A 27,426-nucleotide genomic window follows, 5' to 3' on the forward strand; every position below is an offset into this window, starting at 1 on the left:
GATGAATTGACAAAATATTCTTGAAATCCTTGATAAAAGGAAGCATTTGACATTCGATTGACACATCCGTGACTAGTTTCTTCTCTCTTTTTCTCGAAAAAGAGACTCAGGCTTGACCCTTACTTGAACGGGTTATAAAAGATACTTCTTTCTTCCATGAAGAGGAGGTATTTGCAAAGCGAGAATTTCGAAGAGAAATTAAGTTTTCGTTAAAACTTCCTAACTTTAGGCTTTTTTTATGGAAATGTGATCGATTGGACAAGGTCGCTGAATTGTCATTAAAGAGTGAGTCCATTACACTCTTTTCGGAAAAAGGGTTTTCGATGATAGGATGACATAACAAAAGACATTGGAGGGTCACAAGAAAAATGAGCTTCTGTCGAAACTCTTCTTAGAAAAAGGGTTCCTTGTGTGCTAATAAAAAATTATTTTGCAAACTGTTCGTAAAACGCGAGTCTCTTCAAACTCTCCCTATAAAAAGGGTTCACTCAACAGACAAAAATTGCATACGAATGGAGCGAGCTCCCTTGAACTCTTCCTGAAAAAGGGTTCTTCGCAAGAAAAATGATTGATAATTAATATTGGGCCAATTGACAAATGAGTTTGACATGAATGTCGAATCTTGAATGATCATGATTGACAAAAGTGACTCGTGCGTCATAAAATGATTGATTTTGATAAAATTGGTAGCTCAAAGGCTTGCTTGATAAAATTGGTTGCTTGATAAAATTGGTTGATTCAGAGGTTTACATAAAGATTGATTGACCGTAGGTCTGAAAATTGGCATTGAGCTCGAATCCTGACGTGAGACTTGTATTAAAGATTGAATTTTGAAAGAGGGACCGGTACTAATATGAGATTTTGATGTAGCTTACATTCAATTTTGAAAAAATAAGTTACACTTTAAGAATATGATGAGAATTTTCAACTCTGCCTTCTATATTATAAATGACTTTCTGTTATCTCAAGAATCGCGAATGAGTATTAAATTGTTGCAAATCGATGCTAATGGGTGCCGATCAATGCGAATGAATACCCATCAGGTAAACAAAAACACAATGCTTGATGCTATAGCCGCCAAGTCTTTCGTAGCTCGAGCAGGCTCCTTGGTGTCGCTTCAGGGCCTCAGGCGGCGACAGTCCTCTCCCCCCTTCTTCCCCTTATGCTTCGTCGTGGTTAAATACACGAAATCTCTCTCTCTCTCTCTCTCTCTCTCTACCGAATCTCTACTCGTCAACAATAAGTTTTCAAGGTTTCATTAAATCTTCTTTTTCTTCTTACCAAAGATGGGAAAACAGAAAGGCGATGGAGCGAGGTCCAAGTCTCGACCATCTAGCAGCAGGTTCTCTCTCTCTCTCTCTCTCTCTCTCTCCTTCTTCTTCTTCTTCTTCTTGGTCTGGGTTCTTAAAATTCTGAATTAAGCTAAACAACCTTGCGGATTTCCCAGCCTAGCCGCTTCCCTGGTGCCGACGGGGACCTCCACCATTGGTTTTGGTGGATACGTTGGAAGCTCTCGGCTCGAATCTCCTCAACAGTCCGACGATGGATACCAACCTTCGGTGCGATGCCCGCCTCTTACTATTTCTTATTCTTTCGAGGAATTCGACATATTCTCTCAAGTTTGCATAAGTCGAGTGGGACAACGTTTCTTGGATATACTGCAAATGATTGTGGATCTTGATGCTGTGGTTTATTCAACGAATTGCATGATTATTTTGTTTTGGAAGCACCGCATAAAGTTGCTGATAATGGTCTCGACGAATGCTTTTTAGTTAAAACTGGTTTTGTTTAGCAGCACCTTGTCTATGGGTGAGGGTTTGAAATGTTGTCAAGGGGACACATAAAGCGAAAAAAGAGCGTGCAATACACTTTCGTGTTTATAGTGCAAAATCCACAGAAGGTGGATGCGCCATCAGGTGTCCTACAGCAATGGCGGACTCGCTGGCCTAGCTTTTAACAAAGGAGTTGAAAGGTGTATTACTGAGCTTAGTGGGGTTGCCATCTTATTCACGTAATGAGAAAATCCGGCATGAGCATAAAGCTTAGATTACTCAATTTTCAAATATGTGTCTGTGTGTTTTTTGCACTGAGCTGCATATTTTTGTTATGGAGCATATGTTCATGATTTTTCACCTGCAATTTCTTTTTGCATCAGAAGTTGTTGAGTTGGTGACCAACGCATTCCCTCCCTAAATTTAAATAGATGGATTTTATTCTAGCAAAGAATTGGGTCTTGATTGTTGCATAGAGACGCTTCAAAGTGTTATTCAACTAATGTAAATCCAATTGTATCTTCTAGAATTATCTATAAATGTAACAAAATATTCCCATCTCCCTTACACAATTGGTAAGGTCCCCAGACATCATATGATATAAAAAAAGATTATCACTTTATACAATCCGACCAAAATGGCAGTGCATAGCTTTTGGCTAGCCTTTAACTTTCACAATCACTAACTTGATTTGGCATAATGGTTTCTGACCCATTGAGAGCACCTGATTAAAAAAATACATGTTTTCCCTTTGAGAGAATATATTTAACATAACTTTGTATTCAAAGAGTATGAAGCACAACTCATCAAACATGAGCCTAGATACCTGAGTAGTATACAAGTTACAAACATATTATACTTGGTGCTTAAACCTCTCATTACCTGCATGTAAATATTGTCATTTGAAATAGGTCCTCCACTTGCAACCAACTGATTTGTAATGGTCTTTATTCAATTCAAGAGTTATTGTATTTCTGAATATCCTATAGTGAGTTTAACAAAATCACTTTTTAAATGAAAAATTGATAGGAGCCTCGCCAGAAATAGGTTGCACAACACAATTTCTAAGCCCTGACTGAATCAGCTGGCTTGCATTTGTGATACATAGTCCACAGAGCTGTTGGTGGGATAGCAGGGAGTTGGTGCTGTGTGCGTGGTGCACGGCACCCAGGGTCACATTGACCATACCGGGTACCGCACCAGCACCTGCATCGATGATTTTGTCGAGTCCCTATGACATAGGGTATTACCTATTACAATAAAGAAAAGTATAGTATATACATTTAAATGTATATATACTATATTACATACACAAGAATGTGAATATATATATATATATATATATATATATATATATATATATATATATATATATATATATAACAAGTTATGCCCGTACAGTAGAAATACAAGCATATCCTAACACGAGACCCAAATGCCAGCTTTGCTTGGAGACAATATATATATATATATAACAAGTTATGCCCGTACAGTAGAAATACAAGCATATCCTAACACAAGACCCAAATGCCAGCTTTGCTTGGAGACAAACAAGCCTTCTTTCACAAGAATACTGGGATTGTAGAAGCTGGATAAAAGGGTGATTATAACACATGAAACCAAGGTTGTTTGTATCGTATAATAGGGGTGGCAATCGGGTCGGGTTGGCGAGTCAGCATACCTCAACACGAACCCGACCCGTTTATTAAAGGGTCGGCTGTGGCAAACATGAACCCGACCCATTTATTAAACAGGTAACCCGACACGATTAACCCGTTTAGTAAACAGGTCGGGTCGGGTAAACGGGTTGGCGGGTTAGCGGGCGGGTTGGGTTAGAGTAAACGGGTTGGCAGTTGGGTCGGGTTTGGGTAAATGGGATGGCGGGCCGGGTTCGGGTAAGCGGGTTGACCCACCCGCCTAACCCGTTTATTAAACGGGTCAGCCGGGTTGGCGGGTTGGCATACCCCTAACACGAACCCGACCCGTTTAATAAACGGGTTAGGCGGGTCGACCCGTTTACGACACGAACCCGTTTAAGCCAAACCCGAACCCGGCTAAGAAGCGGGTTGGGGGATCATGTCAGATTTTGCCACCCCTATCGTACAATATGGTATGATACATATCATTACTTTTTGCCTTAATGGTACGATACACACTCATATCACGATACGAGTGTCTATTAAACCTGTATCGGGTGTATCGTATGATACATCCTTGTATCACCCCGCATCGTACGATACACCCCGCACCGTACGATACACCCCGCACCGTACGATACACCCCGCACCGTACGATACACCCCGTACCGTATGATACATGTTAAGCGCACTTAAAAAGACCCAAAACCTAGTCTTTTTCATTTTAGGTTTAAAATGCTTCTTAAGGGCCGACTTCTAGACATGTGTAGAGGCTATTGGAAGGGAACCCACACACTTTAGGTTCCGTGAGATCGATTTGGGGGCCGATTCGTGTGCAAGGGAGAGGACTTTTGCGATTTTCTCAAGTAAGAGTGCATTTCCACCCATTTCCACTAAAGGAAGTGGGTTAAGGTAAAAAATCTCTATTCTTTGCTTGTTATTGAGCATTTTTGCGGGAAGGCTTCGGAAGATTCCGCATGACAATGGTGCGTTCAAGTAACGAGTGGAAACCGATTAAGAATCAAATGCAACTATTGCCAAAATAGTTTTTCATGTGATGATTTTTTAGGACTTTTACTAAAATTTTCTGTTTTTTCTTGATTTTTTTAGGATTTTTTTTTGAATTTTTATTAAAAATGTACGATACGTTTATGATACAATACCGTGTTACTATTGGGTCGACCGATACGGGTAACTATACGCTACTTACGACCTTGGATGAAACTCCAAAGAAGCAAGGAGTTGGAAAAGTAAACTGGAGTGCCTTACATCTCAAGTAACATGAGTGGATCTAAGATAAATGATGAATATCACATTATATCAAAAAATAAAGATAATCCAAATTCAATTAACTGCCTGTGTAACAATTAACAAACAAGTGGGAGTAGTTCATGTAGTTGCATATCTTTAGAGAATGTTGGTGTATAGTTAAGTGGAGATGCACCAAATTGATGCATGATTTAATAATAGAGTGTTAATAAAATAAACACAATTCTGCTTCTTTCATTTCTTTCCTACGATCTCTAGCATATTGTCCATTGTTATCTTCGTTGGATCATCCTATGGATGGCAAATTTTAACTTTGTATATTGGGAAATTTCTTTGGTGGTGGAGGAACTCCACATTTCTTTGAATGCGGTGGTGACAATCTCTCTCTTCTGGTAGTTGAGCTTGACCTTCATATTCTTCAATAAATTCTCGTATCCTTAGTCCTTTTTTTTTCTTAAATATATTAATGAGTTGCACACGTGAATTATTATTGTTCATTGTGAATAAATATCGCAAGCACTTTTTCAGATATGTTTTGTTTGTTATCCATGCTTCTTCTTGCAAAATATCTTGGTCTGAACATTCAAAATGCAGCCGTAGTGGGAGTTAGTGTTAGATATGGCTAGCAGGAGGTGGCAGGGTTGAGAAGAGACCCGACAAAATCTTTCATTCTTTCCAAAGGAGGGTCTATCGAACAACATGAAGCGATATGTGCTATGTTACTCAGCCAATTGAATTAGATGGACTAGGGATTATGAAATTGAGACTCTTACCTAAAACTTTTAGGTTGAATTGGTACTCAAAGCTATTCCTGCAAAACAACTGGCGGCCTATGTTATTAAGAGGGAAACATGGTGTTAGAGGTTTATCTTCGATCTGGAATTGGTCCTCTCAATGGAAGAACAGTTCGAGTATATGGAAATGTTGGTGTAAGGTATGGCTTTATGGGACTCTAGTCTTAACCCTTGAAGAATGATGATATTTTGGGAAGGTTCCCACTCACCTTTGAGCTGTTGCTATATGCGCTTTTCAAGTGAAAAATCTTTGTAGCACCTGCTTTGAATATGCCCTTGCTTTAGGAGGTTGATTGTCCTGGCATAGCCTGCATGGAATTGTTACCATGCGGTATTAGGTCATTTAGGCATATTCTCCTAGCATCCTGGGCAAGGAAGAAGGACAAGTAATGGATCGGGTATGCAAATGGTGGATTATGATAGCTTGGTGGTGTACTTGGCATAAAACAAACAAAAGAATCTTGGAGGGAAAGAAAGAAAACATTTCATTGTTTTCTTGAAGAATCCAGTGCTTTGTGTTTATCTTTTTAAGGACAAACGAGGTGGCTTATACTGCTCTCTGACTTCTTTTTGTTTGTTTTTCGTTATCTTCTTTCCTTTTCTTGTATCTGCTTTGGTGACTACTTGTTACTAGTCCTTGAATGAAAGAAGTCTTGTTCCTGTCAGAAAAGATATCAATTTTGACATGGAAAAGTATGTTTGAGGGATCCCACAAAATTGATAAATAGTTGGAAAATGTTCATTTTCTGTACTTCATATAAGAGGTCTACTCATAAAAATGGTATGTGCTTAAAATGATACCCTTTTTGTGCTTCAAGTATCAATGTGGTATAATACACCCTCTTCTCAATGCAGGAGGATGTATTATATTAATATACCATGAAAAATCAGATATTGTATGATGGACAATTTTTTAAGCCATTGGTTCCAATGATTATAATAGCACCACTACAACCAAGGTATTGTGAAATCGGGTTCTACATTCTTATTGAAAACGGAAATAAATCAAAATAAAAAAGAGATGGACGGTATTGCTTTGTCATTTCTTCTTGTTTGATTACAAATCATTTGATGTTTTTTTACGGCCTGTAGTGTATTGTTGTCTTGGATCATTATCCTTTATCTATTGTGTGTTCTCATTACAATTTGGTATACGATCCTTTATGTATTTGTGTTTCATTAAAATTTGGAATTTACTTTTCTTATAAGCGTTTATTTTGATACCAATAGAGCTGCTTATACTTTTGGATCCATATGAGAACAATTGTTGTTGATGCTGTTGGAATACTGCCTCTTAATTCTGTAGTTTGTTTGCTTAGTCCCTAATTTTGCTTCCATCTAGGATGTGGATGGTGAAGTAGCTCAACATTTGAGACGGCTTGGCAGGAAGGATCCTACAACGAAGGTATATTTTTGGCTTTGATATTCTGTGTTCTTTTACATTTTTCTTAGTTTTGGTTTTATGAATCTGTTGGGCTCGGAAAAGCGTCAAAAGACAAAAGGGTTGTTGTGACCATAATAGATTGTTTTGCATATGTAAGTGCCAATGACCAATTGTGTGCAAACTTGAGGCCTGATGAGAATACCAACTTTCCACACTTCGGCACATGGAATAGTGGTGTTGTATTTATAAACTATGAAATTAGTTAAGGTGCTGTTTCAGAATGAGACAAAAGTAAATCTGGTTTTTGTGTGGGCACTTGCCTGTCTGGAGCATATCTTCTGTAGCATTATTTTGAGAGGATTTCATTATTTTTCCTGCCACGATCTTAACTTGTATAATGACATTGTCTATCTTTGAAGCATGCATCAGCTATGACCATGATGAGAGTGGCTTTCTTAGTTGCAGAAGATGCTTACCTTCCTCTATTACAGATGTTCATAATACCTCATTTTTATTTTGAGAATAGTAAGTACTTTCTTTTCATAATTATTTGAATACTTACTGCGGTCTATTTGCAGCTTAAGGCACTCGCATCTCTTGGTGTGCTCTTTAAACAGAAACCTGGAGAGGACATTGTGAAAGTTGTTCCACAATGGGTATGATGCATTTCTTGCTTATTTGAAACTGGATGCAAGCTGTAGATATAATATCCTTAGCCATGACCTGTCTAGTTTAGTTCATTTTTTTTTTCCTTTTTTGTCTTATAGTTGCTATCTATAATTTATGTTTATGTTCATCTTTCAGGCATTCGAATATAGGAAGCTTTTGCATGACTACAATAGAGAGGTCCGACGAGCTACACATGATGCTATGACCAATCTTGTTATCACTGTTGGGTACAATTCAACTCTCAGTAGTGCCATGGCACACAAATTTGGTTTAGTATATTTTTTTGTTCATAAGGCACTCTCAAAAGTTAAGTGTTGTCATGACCCATGAAACTGAGGACGACTATCTGATTGGTCAAAAACAATTCCTTTTAATTGTTTTTGTCCAGCAGATAGTCATCCTCAGTTTCATGACAACACTTAACTTTTGAGAGTGAGAAGAGCGTATTGTTGAACAGGTTTAGCGTCAAATGACGATTGAACAAGTGCTAACCGTCAGTTTTCGAGTAAAATCAGACTATCAGTGTGAAACCTAGGCCTTTTCCCTCTTTCGCTGGATTGTTTCTTTCTTCTCTCTCACTCCCTCACCTTTATTCTCTTCTCTCTCTCCTTTTGCGAGGGCCTGACAGACACCATTGACCATTCTCTCTCTTCTTTGCGAGGGGCTGATGGACACCGGAGCACCATCACCCTCCCCCCTTCCCTTCTCTCTTTACTGGAACCCTAGTCGATCCTACCCTTCCCTCTCCTCTCTTTCCCCCTCCCGTTCTCTCTGTTGTAACCCCAATCCATAGCCCACCCCTCCCACTACCGTTCTCTCTCTGGTGGGCTGAAGCCCACCTCACTCCTTTGCCTCTCCTCTCTCGACCTCCCGTTCTCTCTCCGCTGAATCCTACCCCATCTCTGCCTCTCTTCTCTCCCCCTCCCGTTAACCCACCAACTCCCACTCCTGTCTACACCTGTTCTCTCTAAGTTGAGACTCCCATCGATGCCCCTTCTCTACTCTCAACTGGACCAAACCCTGCTCTACCTTCAGCTGAGTCTCAATGGAAGCCCTTATTGAGACTCCCACCTGAGCATTAGGGATGTCCTTTCTCTACTAATATGATGATTATTCTTCTATTAAAAGGTAGCTTCTCGCAAAGAAGAGAGAGAGTGGGGCGATGATATCCGTCAACTCCTCGCAGAGAGGAAGAGAGAGCATGACTTTCGTGAGGTTTAAGTATGGCTCATGCTGATCGTTTGATTTTACGAAATTGGACGGACAACGCTTGTTCGACCGTGTTCAATGCTAAACCTGCAACGACCCCAACTCATCCTCGTTGAAAAGTGGATTTTTTTTTAAAACAATTGCGGAAACAAACCTAGAGACCCGAGGCTTTACAAACATAACACGATCCAAAGCCACAAGAGATCTTACATTAACCATCAATCAAACCAAATAACTTTATTTATCATCAATAACTAATGTTTGAGAACAATAAGCAAATGAATATCAATAAAAATAGAGCCACACTATTCCAAAGTAAAACGTCAAGCAATCATGTAGTCCTCGTAGGCTCTTTATAGCAGTTGGTCTCATCACTGGGCTTTAGAGTTTATAGAAAACATAAAGAATACGGGTCAGAATTATAGATCCTGCGTATAAATTCCTCTAATAATTCAAATAAACAAGAAAAACATAAATCAATTCATGTAACGTTTTAAAAGAAATACAACTACAACAATTTCATAATTCAAATAACTATTCATGCATTAGAGAACAATTATCATGCAACAACAATATATCATATGTGAAAGAACAACTAAAGATGCGTGAACTAATGCAGAACAGTAAATATGCATGATATCAATGCACATGTATAAATAACTTATTAAGTTATTATCAAAATTTTCTTTTGTATGTATGTCCCTATTAAATGCACACAATTTTAGTTCCACTTATCATTAAAATCTGCAAATACTCAAAACGGGTACAACAAATTCCTGAGGTTCAAGTTAGGTTCCCATTTGTAGCTTAACACACAATTTGTATTTTATTACTGAGTTTCATACACGACCCTCGATCGATATTAGGAATCAACACCATCCATCAGAACATTAAAAATCAACATCTAATGTTAGGATACTAGGAAAATCAACACCCACCAATGCCATCTTCTTGGTATACTAATAACAACAGTTGTGTAACGACCCAATCCATATCCTTTGAAAATGCGGAATATTTTTTTCCTTTTTTTTTTTCAATGCGGAAACCTTCCCAGAGATCTGGGGTCCTCACAGTTCCAATTTCCATTAGATAGCCCAATCACCACAAACGAAGTTGCAACTATTATCCATAAGAACCAAAACAATTTTTTTATTTATGAATAAAAGTAAATTATAGAGACAATGTTTTATTCGACTGAAAGTAAAGTAACAACTGAAAAAGCAAGAAGGATTGAAGAAAGAGCCACTATGTCCCTTGCTGAAGCTGACAAGCCCAAGTATGACTCTCATCCATCCCCAGTAGCTACTCCAACCTCACTATTCACCATGTCTTGTGAAAAACCAACAAAGTAGGGTGTCAGAACCGAAATTCTGAGCACAACTACTTCTAAAGAAACCAGGTGAGACAAAGAACATGGATAAGATTTCATGCAATGATTTGAGTGAGTGCATATATAAAATTTGCAGCATTCAAATATCCATACCTACCAACAATTACATATGCTCACCAGTCAAAAACAGTAAAGCAGTACCATATATCAAGAACTAAATAACCAAACCTTGCAGCATGATTGCAATAAGTAAATCATATGCTCCCACCAAATCATGTCATGATATAGAGAATGATTCAAAATACATGATCTAATGCACAACAGAAAAATGCATGATTATGTGCAATGCATGATTTCTTCTGTTATCTTTCATTTAAGTTCCATCTTTCCATATGCATGCCCTATTAAATGCACACAACTTTAAGTTCCTCTTTTTAATTACCGTTACCCGGGGATACACCAAACGGGTACAATCCCCGAGGTCAAGTAGGTTCTTAAGGTAGCTTAACACACAATTTGTATTTTATTACTGGGTTCCAACTTAGCCCTCGACCGAATCACATTCGGAACATTAGACCTTCACATCTAATGTCGGGGACACAAGGGACACCCCACGCCCACATGTGCCACTTCCTTGGTACCAACCAAACTCATAGCTGTGACCAATACACCACTCCCGGGTAAAGTGGCGGACTCTCCCTAAAATCGTGGCCATGAGGAAGAACCTCAATATCGGGTTCAGGGGACCAAATTACAACACACGGAGTTTTTGTATCCTCACAGTCTCCCCAAGACCGGATCTCTAAGATTCTCATACTCCATATGAGATATCCCAGAATGTATATTACACCGTTCTTATTATATTTTTATTAAAGTTAATTCTTTAAGTTTGCAACACCATATGCACAAGTGAAGTGAAAACCCGCATCCTCCCTTGCGGGGACCCTTACGGAACTCCAGCCCGTATAATCAACTAGAAGAGTGTAGTAGTGTGCCAAACCATCTTATGTGGTTCAAGTGATGCACTTAAAAACATGTGAAAGGAAAACCAAACCCACGGCTCTCCAGGCCGATGATGGTCCATTTAGGCCATCGATGCATCCCATAACAAAACCAAAATAGTGTTTTATTCTTAACACTGGGCCCAATTGCCAAATACATGTGTTCAACATTCATGTGCAAGTGCTTTCATGTATTCACTTAACGCACTCGCATTCATCCAAAATTTCATACGTACATGAGAATATTTATGCATGATTCTACATGCCAATACACCTCGATCCCATATATGCACATGCACTTGAAACCAAATCATACATGCACGATAATTCAACATGTCCTATAAATGTAGCTATATGAAACCTTCCATTCATAACATGTGTTATCATCCACACACATGAACATAAACCGGATCTATAAATTGACATTTCGGGGTTGCACCCATTCATATCATGTATGCACTTGTGCCAAAACCCAAAGTTTCTCAACATAAAACAAATTTTGTCTGTCTCAGCCAGACAAACCATGCTGCTACACAGTTCTGATTAAGTACATCTATTATCGTTCATACATCAGTTGACGATTTAAAAAAAAAACATTTTGACTTCCAAACAAGACACATATTCTCAAAAAGCTACAAATCATGATTTTCATCCGGGAATAAACAATAACAATTTAGTGATTGAGTAAGGCAAGATTTTTATAAGCTAAAAGAAAAATTGGAAATCATCTGACACTATCCACCTAATAATGTCACCTAATGATGTAGCCATACTAACACTTTCAACACACACACACATATATATATATATATATATATATATATATATATATATATATTAAAGGATGATACATGACTCGTCATATGTCCTGATAAAACCGAACCATCATCTTTCTGCTATTTATAATACAATAGCTAATAAAAGAAAAAACAGAAGACACTCACTAGCATACAAGTAATTATTTACTTAAACAATCATAGCTCAGTCACAGAATGAGTTCGGTCTTGTACTCAACCGAAAGAAACTCCTTGTATTCTTGAGTACTCAACAAAAACTGAATACATTCAATGTTTTTAACACCAAAATTTCTCAGTTTATAATTGAGCTTAATCTATATTCACTACTGCTAATAACTATACTGTAGTACTGTAGATTTTAACATGTATGCCAAATGCCAAAACAAGTCTCAAGTATATTTATATTGATTTCCACCAGCTTATCTAGGCATATCAAACGCGATTATACGACACAACTCTGGGTTGCGTTCAAGGACTAATGTATTCAGCCAGATTGTGACTTGATAATATATAATTGGCGGGCTATGTTCTGGATCTAGACATATACCACCAATCTGTCTTTATTGCACCAACAAAAACATTTCATAAAGAAATTCAAAACAAGCATGTGAGTTCCATTCATGCATATTAGTCTCAGGATCGGACTCTAAACCATAAATTTGCAGTTCATCATATACCATCACGATTTCAGCTAACATGATTCTAAAAGAGACAGATATACTCACATATTTTACTCGGTAAAGGATATATAATAACAAAGAATCCATTATGTTAAATTCCAAAACTTTAGATTTACACAGGCCAGAGAGTTCTCATTTAAAGTCCCACTTAGCAAACAATAAGTTTTTAGGAGCAGAGTAGCACAGTGACAAATTTGCAGTGAGGTCTTACTATGATTCTGGGTTTGGGATTTCACCCCAAACGAGATCCCCAAACAGAGATTAACATGCATCATACCTCCCCTTCTATCAGGAAAACTGAGAATCCCCAAATCGAAAACCCTTAACCGACAAAAATTTAGACCCCCAACAAATCAACTAGGGTTCCGAAATCCCCAAACTCTAAGGGTTAGGGATTTCCGACAGCATAAACCCCTCCTCTGAAATCACTACCCGAAATCGAACTCAGGTTCGATCCCTCACCCAAAATCCAAGAAGCACCATACCTTTTTGAAGCCTTACCGGCGATCGGAGGCTGCAATCGCGTGGGTAGGGCCGACTGATGTTGCTCCACCCACTGCCATGACAGAGGGTTGTTTGAGGAGCCCTTGAAGGTTGCGGATGGCCGGAGCCTTGCCGGTGACAAACCCTCACTCCGGCGTGCCCTTTTTCTCCGATGTGCACCCAACTCGACAGAGAAAGAGAGAGAGGAGGGAAGAGAGAGATCCCTAGAGAAGAGGCTGAGTGAAGAGGGCGAGACCCTCTCTCCACTCCCCCCTTTATCGGCCCCAAACCCCCTCCCTTGCCGAGGGGCGCGGGGTCGGTTACGCCCTGCGTAACCCCCCCCTTGCCCCCCTTTCTTGACTCTGTTAAGGCTTTATCGGGCAACCCTTATCGGGTTGCCCTTCTTTTTTTTTTTTTTAAAAAAGGCTGTACAGGGTGTGGCTCGGGTCCGGACTCGAGACTCGTAACCCGACCCCAACGAGATGGATCCACAAGTTGGATCCAAATGGATCCAATTCTGGATCCTCGGATTAATAAAAATAAATAAATTTTATTCATTTATTGTTATTATTATTATTAGTATTATTATTATTAAATCGAGATTCATATCATTTATACCTAATTACCCCTTTATGGGTCCTAGATCCAAAATGTGGATCTAGGCCCAATTTGCAAAATTTGAAATATTTTATAACATAAATAAAAATTTTGGTAGCAAAAATTTTCGGGTTTTACAAGTTGTGTCTACACACCATCCCCAGGCAAAGTGGCAGAAAGCTCCTTAAAACCGTGGCCGGAAGGTGAATCACCTAATTGGGTTCAGGGGTACAATTGTATATAAAGTTTTAGTATCCTCACAGTTTCCCAAAACTGAAATCCAAGATTCTCATACTGCATAAGGGACATCTAGGAAGAAACATTAATTACACTGTTTATCTCTTTTTATCAAAAGAAAGATTCATTACACAATATTTGTTTTGCAAATCAATATGCAAAACACAACACAGGACCTCAACTCGTTCAATATGGAACAATGCAATTAATTCAAAGATTCAATAGATATCAAATAGATTTTTGCAATGCATATAACAAAATTTAGAGCAACACCTGCTCGTGGCCCACATGGCCCACAATGATTCACATTTGACCATCGATGCATCTTATGCAGAAACCACAGTGAACATATGATCACACAATTATCCAAACATGTTCATAAATGCACATTCATTCACACACAATACGAATGAACAAACAATTCACATATACTCGCAAAATACATCTTTATTTTCATGATTCATCTCATGCATAATATCCAATTGTAATGCCCCAAAATTTCAAACTTGCGAACCTTTCAGAAAATAGGCAAGAGACTAAAAAAAATCTTTTTCCTTTAGAGTTTGTTTATGAAATCAACAAAAGACTATTCTTTTGTTAAATTCAGAAAGGCAAGCTGACAACTTTGGGCACGTTAACTAAAAGAACCAAAACTCACAAAATTCGGATATCCCATGAAAAATCCGTTACAAAACCCAAAACGTATAGGACGCGAGCTAAGAGCAGGAAGAAGAAGTCTTGAAGCCATCTTGCAATCGCGCCATCGCCCGTGGTGTACCTAATCATCACCTGTACCCATAAAATATGTTAGTTTCGCGAAAAACTAGTAGGTGCACATGAGAGACAACAGGAAGCCGAATTAAGTACACTTAATTCAGTATGCTAAGCAATTTAAAGCAGATATACAGTTAAACAGGTAAAGAATGCAAGTAGATAAGCAGTGCAAGCAGGTAAGCGGTGCAAGCGGGTAAATGGTGCAAGCAGGTAAGCGGATAAGTAGTGCAAGCGGGTAAGCAGTTCAAGCAAGTAAGCAGCGCAACTGTAAAAAACGTAGCATGATGATTCATTTGATCGTAAGCTGTGAACTACCACACAAGTAACTTGATTTAGTTCCTAGAAGGGGTCTCTGCATTTAATCAATATCAGGACATCGTTTGTCGCTCTCACTATTTCTAACAAACTCTTTGTCCTGAACAACCATAACTTATTTCCATCTCTCAAGGCCTTACGCGGCCAACTGTCACCTGTTATGACTCACTTAAGGCGTCATACGTTCTCAAAAAAACTCAGCCTTCCATAGAAAGTCCAAAGCATGATCTAAAATCAATAAAGATCTGATTCTCACATCAGGGTTCAACATGTAATCATGCTAAAGTAGAAGGCCAAAACTATAGATTCATAAGTGGCTATCCCAAACAATCTCGGAAGATCATCACAACTCACCATAACTTTTTATGGCAATAAAAAACACAAGTTCCACGTCGGATCGCTAGGTTTGGGAAAAAGTACGACCTCACAAGAAAATTACCGCCCTAGATGGTATACCTGGTCTTAGATCATATACTTCCTCACAGGAGTTCACCGTCTTTGCGGCTACCCGTTCGTGGACAGTGTACATCCTCACATAGAATCTACTGCCCTAACCGGTTACCAGATCTTGGAAATGTACAACCTCACAAGGAATTACCGCCCTAGATGGTATACCTGGTCTTGGATCATACACTTCCTCACAGGAGTTCACCGTCTTTGCGACTACCCGCTCGTGGAAAGTGCATATCCTCACAGAGATTCTGCCACTCTAGCCGGGTCACCTGGTCTTGATCATACATACCCTCGTAGAGAATCCTCTAGGAATTCGATCCTCAATAAATGTCATAACCAATAAAAGTTATTGCGATACACACATCAACACAAATGACCGTTCTCAGTGTCGATAGCCACTATTACAATCAACAAGATCAACGCCGAATCACCTGGTCTGGGAAATGTATGACCTGACAAAGAATTCCATACTAGATGATACTGGTCTTGGACTATTCACTTCCTCACAGGAGTTCACCGTCTTTGCGGTTACCCGTTCGTGGACACTGTACATACTCACAGAGAATCTACCACTCTAGCTTGGTCACCTGGTCTTGATCATACATACCCTCACAGAGAATCCTCTGGGATCAGGTCCTCAACAGATGCTATATTTAATGAAATTAATTGCTAAATCAAGTAAGAAAAACATGACTAGCAGAACTAACCAACGTGTCGTGGAGTAAGCAAAACTCTAGTAAAGCAACCAACTAAATACAAGTGCAGTAAGGACCATAGTGCTAAACAAGCAACTATAGCAATCCAACTGAATAAGACAAACATTCATAACAACAAAGTAACTGAATAAGACAAACATTCATAACAATGCTCGCAATACATACAATTACCATTAATTGGCTCAGTCTATCAACAAGTAATTAAATTAATCGTAAGACACAAGCTATTGCATCACAAACAATTTATAAGCTACACATGAAAAGCAATTATACGATAGCAGTTATATCACAATATATAAGCAACTTATAAGACAAGCAACTACATCAGCCCTAGTTCCCACCAGTTCGTAGATTACGAGCTGTATGCACTCACATCAATCATAAGCGATGCACGCCAACAAGTGCTACGTTACAACAAGCACCAAGCAGTTCAACCAAGGGGTAAAACAAGTCACATGCTAATATGTAGCAACTGACATAATGCTATTATTATAAGCATTTAACTAGTATGGAAAGCTAGTTATTACTCAACAAAGAATTGCGTAATCAGTTTAACCAAATAGAGTAACGCTTTGACAGGCGTGCATAGCTCAACGAGTAGAATACTGAACTACCGAGCAAGCAATCAATCAATCAGTGTGAACAAACTTTATGTTTCGATATTACTGCTTGCGGGTATGCACAACCAAAACGTAGAAACAACTGAGACTAGTTCGGGCGTCTGTTATTCTATGTATTTTCAATAACCCGAATAACTAGTTGAGTCCGCTCCTAAGGGGACGACTTTAGCCGAGAGAGGATTCCCCAAAGGCAGGTAAGTAGTGCCACAGATGCATCCAACTTATACAGAAGTGTTGAGCTAACTTTTGTAGCCCCTTTTCCCTAACTCCAATGACTCGGGAGGCCAGATCTTTGCCCGTGGGGTGGTTGTTAACAACCTGTCCATTGGAGTTTTGTATCGCTCTGTCCTCTCCCTTTACAGACAACAAGAAGCGAATGTGTGCGTTAGGTGTTGCTTAACTAACGACCCATTCTATGCTGTGGTCTTTAAACCACTCGAGCATCTTGCCTGTGAAGGCGAATATTCACAATTTTATGTGATTACAACATTGTGCATTTAACATTGTTCGAGGTCGCATGACCGTCTCATCCGATCATCGTAGTACTAGTGTGTAATGCACGACTACAAGTACTCTACGATGAAAGGGGTATAGCTTCTCAATAGGAGTCTCAACAAAAGTGTTTCACAAAGATGTAATGTTTCTCAAACTTTTGACATTCTTTATCTTTTGAAACAACCAGCAGCTTGTGCCAACATTTGGCATGCGATTTTCTAGAATCTCATCCGCTATTGGGGCATCTACATGCCTCGCATGACTCGATACTGACCTCGATAGATGGGATACGGGTTTCTCAACAAAACTCCCGCTAAGAAGTTCGCTCGAACCCCAATTCGAGATCACTCAAGATATGTCAAAAAGATGAACATAACCAACTAATCATATCCTTCCAAATGCTTCGATTTGGGTAGTTTTTGATGCTTTTGCGCAACTCCTTAAATCTCAAGTCTACTATGCAGGAACTGCGTACTCGAAGAGCTAGGATCCCTGCTAGGTATCCCTCTCCTTAGACGATGATGAATCGTCAAGCTCTCGATTCAACTTTTATCGCAAGAGAGAGAGAGACAGCGGTAAAAGCCTCTTGCATCCTCCACGAGGATGCCTTTATAACACGTGCAATGAGCGAAAACCTGAGCGTCATCTGCAATGGCAAGGCAATAACAAAACATTTGCAAAAGCAAGAGCCTGGGCGCAAAGCGCGACAACAAGGTAAAGACTTGACAGAAAGTAAAGAACAAGGATCACGAAACCGCGTCCTTGAGTTAAATGTGTACTCGTATAAATATATATTTGTATATATATATATATTTATTTAATCGTTCTTTTTAGTTAATTGAACTCAATTCAATTGTCCAAGTCCTCCATGCAATCTTCCTCTACCTTGCGGAGTTGCGAGCTTGCTGGCGTTTGCGGGTGTAAGCGATAGACGGATCGGGTCACAGAGCGCGAGCGAGATCCGTCGTATGAGCTGCAACAACGACAATCTTAGCAAGCTAACACCAAAGACAGAAGGTCGGGGGCACTGTCACTGACCTAACGCGAAGGAAGCAGAGGCAAGGGCATTGTGCCCTTGCGCACTTGCTATAATGCAAGAAGTAGGGGCAGGGGCTGCGAGCCCCTGTTGTCAGTGAGAAACAGGGAGGCAACAAGGCAGCAGGATGCAGGCGACAAACGGTGGCAGAGGCAGAGAGCCTTGCTCCCCTCATGCCGAACAACAAAGAGGGCTAGGGGCTCGATCCTCTGCCATCTCTGCAAAAGGACAGCGGCGACGACTCTGTTCCGTCCTGTAAAAAGAAACAAAGACAGGAGACGAGCCCCTGTTTGCCAAGCAGAAACAAAACACAGGGAGGGCTCGGCCCTCCCCTACCCTGTAAGCATAGGGTGACGAGAAGGGACCCAGTCCTCCCACCGTGCCCACCGGTCGAAGAAAAGACACAGGCAAGGGGCTCTACCCCGCCCTGCCTGACGCAAAAGAACAACAACAGGGGGCTCTGCTGCCCTGTCGGTCGAACCAAAGAGGGAGACAGGGGGGAAGTCCCCCCGCCGACGAGAGGCGACGACAGGGGGCTCTGCCCCTCTGTCGGTCGATCCAAAGATAGAGGCAGGAGGGGAGTCCCTCTGTCGACGAGAAGCGACGACAGGGGCTCCGCCCCCCTGTTGGTCGACCCAAAGAGAGAGGCAGGGGGGAAGTCCCCCTGCCGACGAGAGGGAACAACAGGGGGCCCGCCCCCCTGTCGGTCGACTGAACACGGAGAAGAAGAAGAAGAAGACGAGGGTGCGAGAGGGGAAAAGGAGAAAAAAAAAGGGGAGAAGAGGCGACGCAGGCGGTAGCCCTGCCGTCTGCCGAAAAAGAGAGTGGGGGGGGGGGGTGGCAGGGGCTTGGTCCCTGCCGACCTGCTGGAGCAGGCTGACGACAGGGCCTCACCCCTGTCGTCCCTCCGAAGAGAAGACAGACCAAGAGGGGTGCTCGACACCACCCTCCTAGTAGACCCAAAGTGAGAGAGAGAGGTAGGGGAAGGCACGACAGGGGCCACTGGCCTCCTGTCGGCCTTCCAGTGAATGCAGAGAAAGCGGGAGAGAGGGGCAGGGGTTGGAAACCCCTGCTGACTGAGCAAAAACAGGCGGCAGGGGGCGTTGCCCCCTGTCGGGTCTCCGAAAGGCGAGAGGCAAGGGCAAAAGCTCCTGCCAACCAGTCGGACACATGCGACAGGGGGTGTCGCACTTGCCGGCCTGCCGTCTGAAAAGAAGAAGAAAAGGGGATATGAGAGAAGGAGCATACCCGGAAGTCGCCGTCGTCATCGAAGGGAACGAAGGCAGTCGTCGACGACGGCGGCGGAGGGGGTCTCCAGCGAGCCGACGAGAGAGAGTCGGGGGGAGAGAGAAGAGAGAGAAGAGAGCGGTGATGGTAGATGCGTGGGGGAGGGGCTCGTCGACTGTCCCCCCCCCCTCTGCGTGTTTTATTTATAAAATACGCAGGCGGTGGACAGTGACAGTCGGGTCCAAATCTGGATCCGACCAGGGTCCAACAAAATTTTTTTGAGGGTTTTACACATATACAGGCGATCATGTTAGTGCAACAACAATGTAATTTCAGAATTTACGTGTTCACTATATGCACATTTATATAGACAAAATAGTCAATTTCATGAGCATGTGTAAACAACTCTTTTTGCCATTTCGGGCAAGCTTAGAATACAATACATACCCACTGAGCCCAAAGCCATGCTGCCCCACATGGGACAACACTAAGACACTATTGGCAACATGTTGCTCATGTATAAACATGCGGCCAACTAGTGTTGGGCGGCAGACAATACAACAACAATAACAACAACAACTACGCCTTCATCCCAAAACAATTGGGGTCGGCGATATGAACCAAAAAAGAAAATCATTCTGGGTCTTCCACATGAATCCTTCTCCTCCAATCATTTCTATCCAATGCCATGTCCTTGGTGAGGTTCAAAGCATTCATATCCTTTCCTATCATCTCCATCCATGTCTTCCTAGGCCTACCCCGAACTCTTTTAACTAATATATTTTCCCATTTCTCCATCCTTCTAACTGGAGCATCATTAGGCCTTCGCCGAATATGTCCAAACCACCGTAAATGACTTTCTCTCATCTTATTTTCAATGGGTGCAATGCCTACCTTCTTACGTATCTCCTCGTTCCGAATCTTATCTTTTATTGTATTTCCACACATCCATCTAAGCATACGCATCTCAGCTACACTCATTTTTTGAATATGATGTCTCTTGGCAGCCCAACATTTCATACCATATAGTAAAGCGGGCCTAATAGTCATCCTATAAAACTTTCCATTCAACCGCAATGACGTTCTACGACCGCACAACACTCCAGTTGCACTTTTTCATTTCATCCACCCAACCTTTATCCTATGATTTACATCTCCATCAATTTCTCTATACTTTTGAATGATAGATCCCAAATATTTGAAACAATCATCCACCACCGATATTTCTTGCTCACCAAGCTTCACTACAATCCCATCACTACTTCGTTGCTTACTAAACCGACATTCCATATATTCTGTTTTACTCTTACTCAACTTAAAACTTCTTGCTTCCAATGTCTGCCTCCATAATTCTAACTTAGCATTAACCCCAACTCTAGACTCATCAATTAAAGCAATATCATCAGCAAACAACATACACCACGACACATTTTCTTGAATTGATCTTGTAAGCTCATCCATCACCATAGCAAATAGGAAAGGGCTTAAAACAGATCCTTGATGTAACCCAACCGTTATAGGAAAATTGGTTGTCACCCCTCCACAAGTGCGGACATTGGTTACTACTCCTTCATACATATCTTTAATTATACTAATGTACTTGAGAGAAACACCTTTCTTCATCATTGTTCACTAGAGAATGTCCCTAGGTACTCTATCGTATGCCTTCTCTAAATCAATAAAAACCATATGCAAATCTTTGTTCCTCTCTCTATGTATCTCAATAAGTTGTCTAAGAAGATGTATAGCTTCCATAGTTGATCTTCCAGGCATAAAACCAAATTGATTCTCCGATATCATGACAATCTTCCTCAACCTAGACTCAATCACCCTCTCCCAAAGTTTCATAGTATGACTCATGAGTTTTATACCACGATAGTTTGTGCAATCTTGTATATCACCCTTATTCTTATATAGAGACACCAAAGTGCTCTTCCTCCACTCATTAGGTATCTTATTTGTCCGCCAAATCTTGTTAAAAAGATTTGTCAACCATTCTAAACCTTTCTCTCTCAAGCATTTCCAAGCCTCGATAGGTATACCTTCTGGGCCAACTGCCCTTCTTGATTTCATTTTCTTCAAAGCCTCTGCAATTTCTTTCTTTTGAATCTTGCGCATGAAGTCACGATTCAACTCATGAAAAGGACTGGAGAAGTCTCCAAGATCCTGAGCATGACTTCCATTAAATAGCTTATCAAAATAATCTTTCCATCTCTCCTTAATCTCCTCATCTTTGACTAAAATCCTTTAAGTTTCATCTTTGATACATCTAACCATACCCAGATCTCTCGATTTCCTATCTCTCATCTTTGCAAGCCTATAAATATTCTTCTCGCCTTCTTTGGTATTCAACTTGTCATAAACCTCCTTATATACCTTATCTTTCGCGTTTTCGAACTACTTTTTTAGCTTCCTTCTTTGCTATCATATATTTCTCCAAATTCTCATTATCACGACTCTTAGATTTCTATAACACTCTCTTTTAACCAGACAATGCTGCACTACCACTCAAAATAGCCTGCAAACAGTCATGATTAGAACATACTTATTAGCATGAAAACAACTTATGTGACAACAACAAAATCGAATGCATGTCTAATAAATTGTTTTCGATTTTGTTGTTGTCTAATGATTGCACTGAACATATATAAAATTTTCTGTTGTTGTCTAATGAATGCACTGAAAACACTGAACATACATTCGATTTTGTTGTTGTCACATAAGTTGTTTTCATGCTAATAAGTATGTTCTAAATTTTATATATGCTGTCATGATTGCACTGAGCATATATCAAATTTTCTGTTGCATTGTTACATAGATGCATGAAAAGATGCATTTTGGTCACATGAAAGCAGACATGACAGAAACACATAAATCTGAACATTAAACATATATGAATCTAAACATTCAATGCATATAAATCTGAGCATTTAGCATATGTCAAACTTGGACATAACCATGAACTTTTAGCATATGTAAATCTGGACATTTAACATGTACACACGTTAACATGTAAATTTGGACATTAACATGCATACACATTAACATGTAAATCTGGACATACACATTAACATATAAATATGGATCTTTTTTTGAAAACTGCCCAGCCGACTGTATCAGCTGGGCTCAACCGGGTGTGCATCTGCCCAGTTTTTAAAACAGTTATGAATCTGCCCAGCCGACCGGGCCGACTACCGGTCGGCTGGGGCTTAACAGAAAATAACGCTGCCCAGCCGACCTGCAGCCGGCTGGGGCTTCACAGAAAATAACATTGTCAGCTGGGGCTTAACAGAAATTAAATCTGCCCAGTCGACATGCAGTCGGATGGAGCTTAGCAACTCATAAATCTGCCTAGCCGACCTGCAGTCGGCTGGGGCTTAACAAACTTCGAATCTGCCCAGCCGTCTGCAGTCGGCTGGGCCCATTAAAGCCCCCACTTACTTCTATATATATATATAATGCTGCGGCAGACCCGGTTTGGGTTGAATCTGGTCCAAACTGTGGCTGTGATTCACATGGATAGCGTCTCATATGTATATATATATATATATATATATATATATATATATATATATATATATATATATGCATTAATCATAAATAAAACATGTCTTTGAAAAGAGTTTAAATCTGAAATACACATAACCAGATGTGCATATGTCGATTTTTCATAAGTTGAACATGGGAAACCAAATCAGATTCATGGTTTCCTTCAAAAATATCACCTAAATCTTATTTAGGCTCTTTTTCCTCATTCGAATCAAAAGAAAAATCCGTACCTTAGTAGGAATTAGAAAAAGATCAGAGAAATCGTCGGATGACTGGAGAAGGAGATGGATCTTCTCCTTCCTCTTCGTTTTCCTTTTTCTTCTTCTCTTCTCTTCTCTTCCTTTCCCACGATCTCTCTCTCTCTCCCCCACGAGTTCTCTTTCTTTCTTTTTTTTTTTTTTTTTTTTGAAGTTTTATAATGGAGAGCCCCTAGAGGGTGATGCCCCCTCTATGGTTTCTCATATTGGGGGGGGGGCTGGAGATAGAGTTTCTATTCTATCTCCAATCCCACTTTCCTAATTTTTCTCAACTTCCTCTTTTTGACTTTTCCACTCTTAATTTTTTCCAATTACTTTTACTCTTTTTTTATCTCATAGTAACATTGGACTCTTCTAGAGGGTGGCGCCTCCTCTAGAAACCCTAGTTGTTCTTTATCTTACAAATTTTGAAATTTATTAATTTTAATATTAAAATCATTATTAATTAATAATTACCCAAAAATTTTTAGAGGGTGCCTTATCTCTCTGGGAGTCTTTTTTACTTTAAAATTCTTTAAATTAAACCTTTATACTGATTTTACAACTTTAATTTCATTGGATTCGGATCCAAGATCCAAATCCATATCCAAAATCCATATGGATCCTGGTCTAGATCAGATCTTAATTAATATGGGTCTTGGACTGAGTCCAGATCCATATTAACTTGAATCATATAGATCGGATCCGGTCCGATCCAATCTAGATCTGGTCCCATCAAAGTGGGCCTCTTTTGAAAAAATACGATTTTCGGGCCAACCATAACCCGAATTCAGAAAAATCAAATATCGTTGAACTCGGAATTTTGAGGAACATCTATCGATATATAATTCGAATTTTGCCTGAATTTAACCCGAATTTTGCTTCAATTTCGCTTGATTTTAAAGGTTGAAAATAAAAGTTTTTTATCACCTTTTAATTGGCTCGTTTAGATCTTACCGATGAGACCTGGGCCAAGCCCAAACTCAAATATCATAACATAACATCGAGGGTTTTACCGATGTTTCTACAACACTTAGCCAAAATTTTCAGAATTTCTAAGTCTAGCATAATATAAAAACACACGATATTACAAAACGCGTTCGATGATATGCTCTTTTCTCTCTATATATGTAATTTTATTTATTGAGAGAGCGCGGTTAGGACTCTTAAAAGATCATAATTGCATGTGTTTTTGCTTTATTTCAGTCTACTAAGTAGAAAACATGTATTATATTAGGTGTTTTTCATGCCTAGATGTCTCTTTTTAGAGAGATAAAATATCAATTAATTGCAGGTCTTTTTGCTTGATCTGAACTGGTTGATGTGTATCTCACAACTTACTCAGTAGAATGCATGTATTGTATTTAGGTGTTTTTCATGCTCACATGTCTCTTTTCCAAAGGGAAAAGATCAATGGACAATATCACATTAAAACTTATGGCAGAATGAAAAACACAGACAATATCACAATAAAACGTCTTTATCACAAACGGTTGATATGTATGTCACAATAAAACATGTCTTCAAAGATCAATGGACAATATCACAATAAAACATCCCCATAGGTGTTTTTCATGTATTGTATTCAATCTTTTCACTTGATCAATTAGATCCAAATCATATCTTTATAACTAAGCAAGGACATACACGTTCACTGGCTCAGATCAAGTGAAAAACACCTCCAACTATGATTTTTGAAGGGTTGTAGTTGGGGATGTGCATGTGCGTTTATGCATTAAAATATCAGAGTTGTTGGTGTTTTTTGCTTGATCTGAGCCAGTAGATGTGCATATCATTGTTTATTTACTAGAGAACATGCTTTGGATCAAATTGGCTTAATGAAAAAACGTGAATATTTTTCCATCAAGTTGTGTGAAATCAGCTCTTGATTTTTCATCTCTCAGAAAAATATTGAACATGAAAAATACCTAATCTTATACATGTTTTCTATGGAATATCAATAAACTATGATAAATACATCTATATGTTCAGATTAAGGAAAAAATACCTAGAACTATGACATTTTGCATGGTCCTCATGGGGGGGGTCCTCCCGAATGTATTCCTCATATATATGAGTGGACAATCCCCCATTGTTATGGACAACTTGTGTATGACCAAGGGCCATGTTCTGCCCCCAGATGCCCTTCCCTCTCCCGTGATACCCCCACGCCCTTGTGGCACCCCACCGTTGCCATCTATTCTCTCTCTAGTCAGTCAGGCTGCTCTCTCTCTCTGAGACCACTGGGGATAACTGCCATTTGATGCCTCCTCTCTCTCGTGCTTGAGCTCAATGGGCGTGGAGAATTGGGATGGCCCATGACTATCCAAAAATCTTCTCTCTCTCTCTCTCTATATATATATGTATGTACCTATGTATGTATAGGATATAAATTTTCTACAGCCATTTGTACGTGCAATCTAGTAGAAAACACTAATTTTTCACCTTTGTTGTAGATCCGACATCATAAAAGTGATGTACATAATTTCTTTAGTAGAAAGTTTTGGATCTTGTTTTTGCAACATGTAAGTTGGTTTTCTAAGGGCTTCTAAATTCAACCACTCACCTTGTTTCAAAATTTCATGACTCAAAATCATATTTTTACATCGAAAAAAGATAAACCAAAGTGTGATCCCCATCAAACAAACCATTCTGAATTCATCTATGAGGTCAGAATCGTCAGATTGAGTGGATAAAACATGCACCTATGATTTTCCAACTAGATTGTACATACAGTAGACAGTAGCAAATATATATATATATATGTGGAGCTCCACTGATAAGACATAATGGAATGCTTCTGAGTCAGTCTACAAAGAGGAAGTGTCAACAGATTGAGAGTATGATTAGCGCTTAGGAGTAAAAGTGGTTGGTCAGCATGCACTCAACTATGATAAGATTAGATTTTCTCCCATTGTCCCTGTTATGGTTGACCTGTAAATGCAAACATTACTGATTTTACATAGTTGTGGAAGTCTACATTGGTTAGCCTGCTGGTTTGAGTCAAGCCACTCAAAAGAAAAGATCTACCCACTAAAATGGCACATATATTGGTTAAATCCGGTTTCACTCACAAAATTCTAGGGCTGCCTTGGTGCAATTCAGACCAATTTGCTTGGTAGAATTCAACTTCCACTTTTCATCTAGTAGGGATTTCAAAGTATAACTACTAGTCTTCAGATCACACCAGCAGATGGGGGTTAGTGTTTATAAAAGTTTTTGTTCAAGTATGTTATAGGCCTTCTTAGCTTGTTGGGATAATGAAGATCTAAATTAGTTGGCGGTCGGGGGAGGGGGGGACTGATCTCAGGTGCTTAGAATCATCGAGGCTTCCTTGGCACGTCCGTCATGAAGCATCTCATGCTGTATGAATTTAGTTTTCAAGCACTAGATGAATATCTGATGCAGAAGTATTGCTCTGTGAGGAACTCATACTTTACAATGATTTCTCTTCATTAGTCTTAAAAATGCTATGCTTCCTTGTCATACAAGTGGGCCAAACTGGCTGCTATATACAACTGTAACTTATTGTGCCCCCCACAGGAGAGGGTTGGCTTCATTTCTGAAGTCCTTGATGGGACCCTGGTGGTTTTCCCAATTTGATCCTGTTCCTGAAGTTTCTCAAGCAGCAAGAAAATCCATACAGGTATCAGAGCACTTTATTTATTTATTTGTTTTTGGGTTTGTTTTTTATAGTCAAGCTGGAGGATAGACCAAACCGTCCATTCAACCCTAGGTATGAAAGCATGTATTTGCATATTAAACATAATTAATAGTGAAGATAGCATGCCTAATTCTGTTCTTTACAGTTCACCTGAGTTCCCCCTCTATGTGTGCCCCCCTATCTCTCTCCAGACAACATGCACATAAAGTAGACGTGGTAGTCAACATAGCTCTCAAAATCAACTCGGCCGAAGCACCACGATGGTTCCTCTATCCTCCAAAGGGTCATATTGCATAAACTAAGATGGAGCTGACAACCCAAAGGGTTCAATTAGTATATAGAGCAGGATATGGTTTGTGAAATTTCATACTAGTCCTAGGTCTAACCCCAATTCCAGTGAAGATTCAGAAATTTTCGATGTAAAAAGGATAAAAAAATATTATTTTACCAGTTATGGACTGGGTTTGGTTCCTGTAAACTTG

At 39.8% G+C, this 27,426-nt stretch overlaps 1 protein-coding gene across 2 annotated transcripts in view; it reads left to right on the forward strand.

The window, feature by feature from the left end:
• The first annotated feature begins 990 nt into the window (after nt 1–990).
• LOC149845791 (HEAT/U-box domain-containing protein) overlaps nt 991–27,426 on the forward strand; it is a 173,375-nt gene continuing 146,939 nt past the window's right edge. For both annotated transcript variants that reach the window (XM_089996005.1, XM_089996006.1), the window contains exons 1-7: nt 991–1,043; nt 1,287–1,342; nt 1,448–1,559; nt 6,815–6,877; nt 7,435–7,512; nt 7,661–7,752; nt 26,824–26,926. In XM_089996005.1, the coding sequence (XP_089852131.1) occupies nt 1,023–1,043; nt 1,287–1,342; nt 1,448–1,559; nt 6,815–6,877; nt 7,435–7,512; nt 7,661–7,752; nt 26,824–26,926 (525 nt within the window). In that variant the 5' untranslated portion in view covers nt 991–1,022. The remainder of the gene's footprint in view (nt 1,044–1,286; nt 1,343–1,447; nt 1,560–6,814; nt 6,878–7,434; nt 7,513–7,660; nt 7,753–26,823; nt 26,927–27,426) is intronic.

This window comes from Nuphar pumila, chromosome 2 (genome assembly GCF_984573655.1).
Source record: "Nuphar pumila chromosome 2, dmNupPumi1.hap1.1, whole genome shotgun sequence".
NCBI classification, from domain to species: Eukaryota; Viridiplantae; Streptophyta; class Magnoliopsida; order Nymphaeales; family Nymphaeaceae; genus Nuphar; species Nuphar pumila.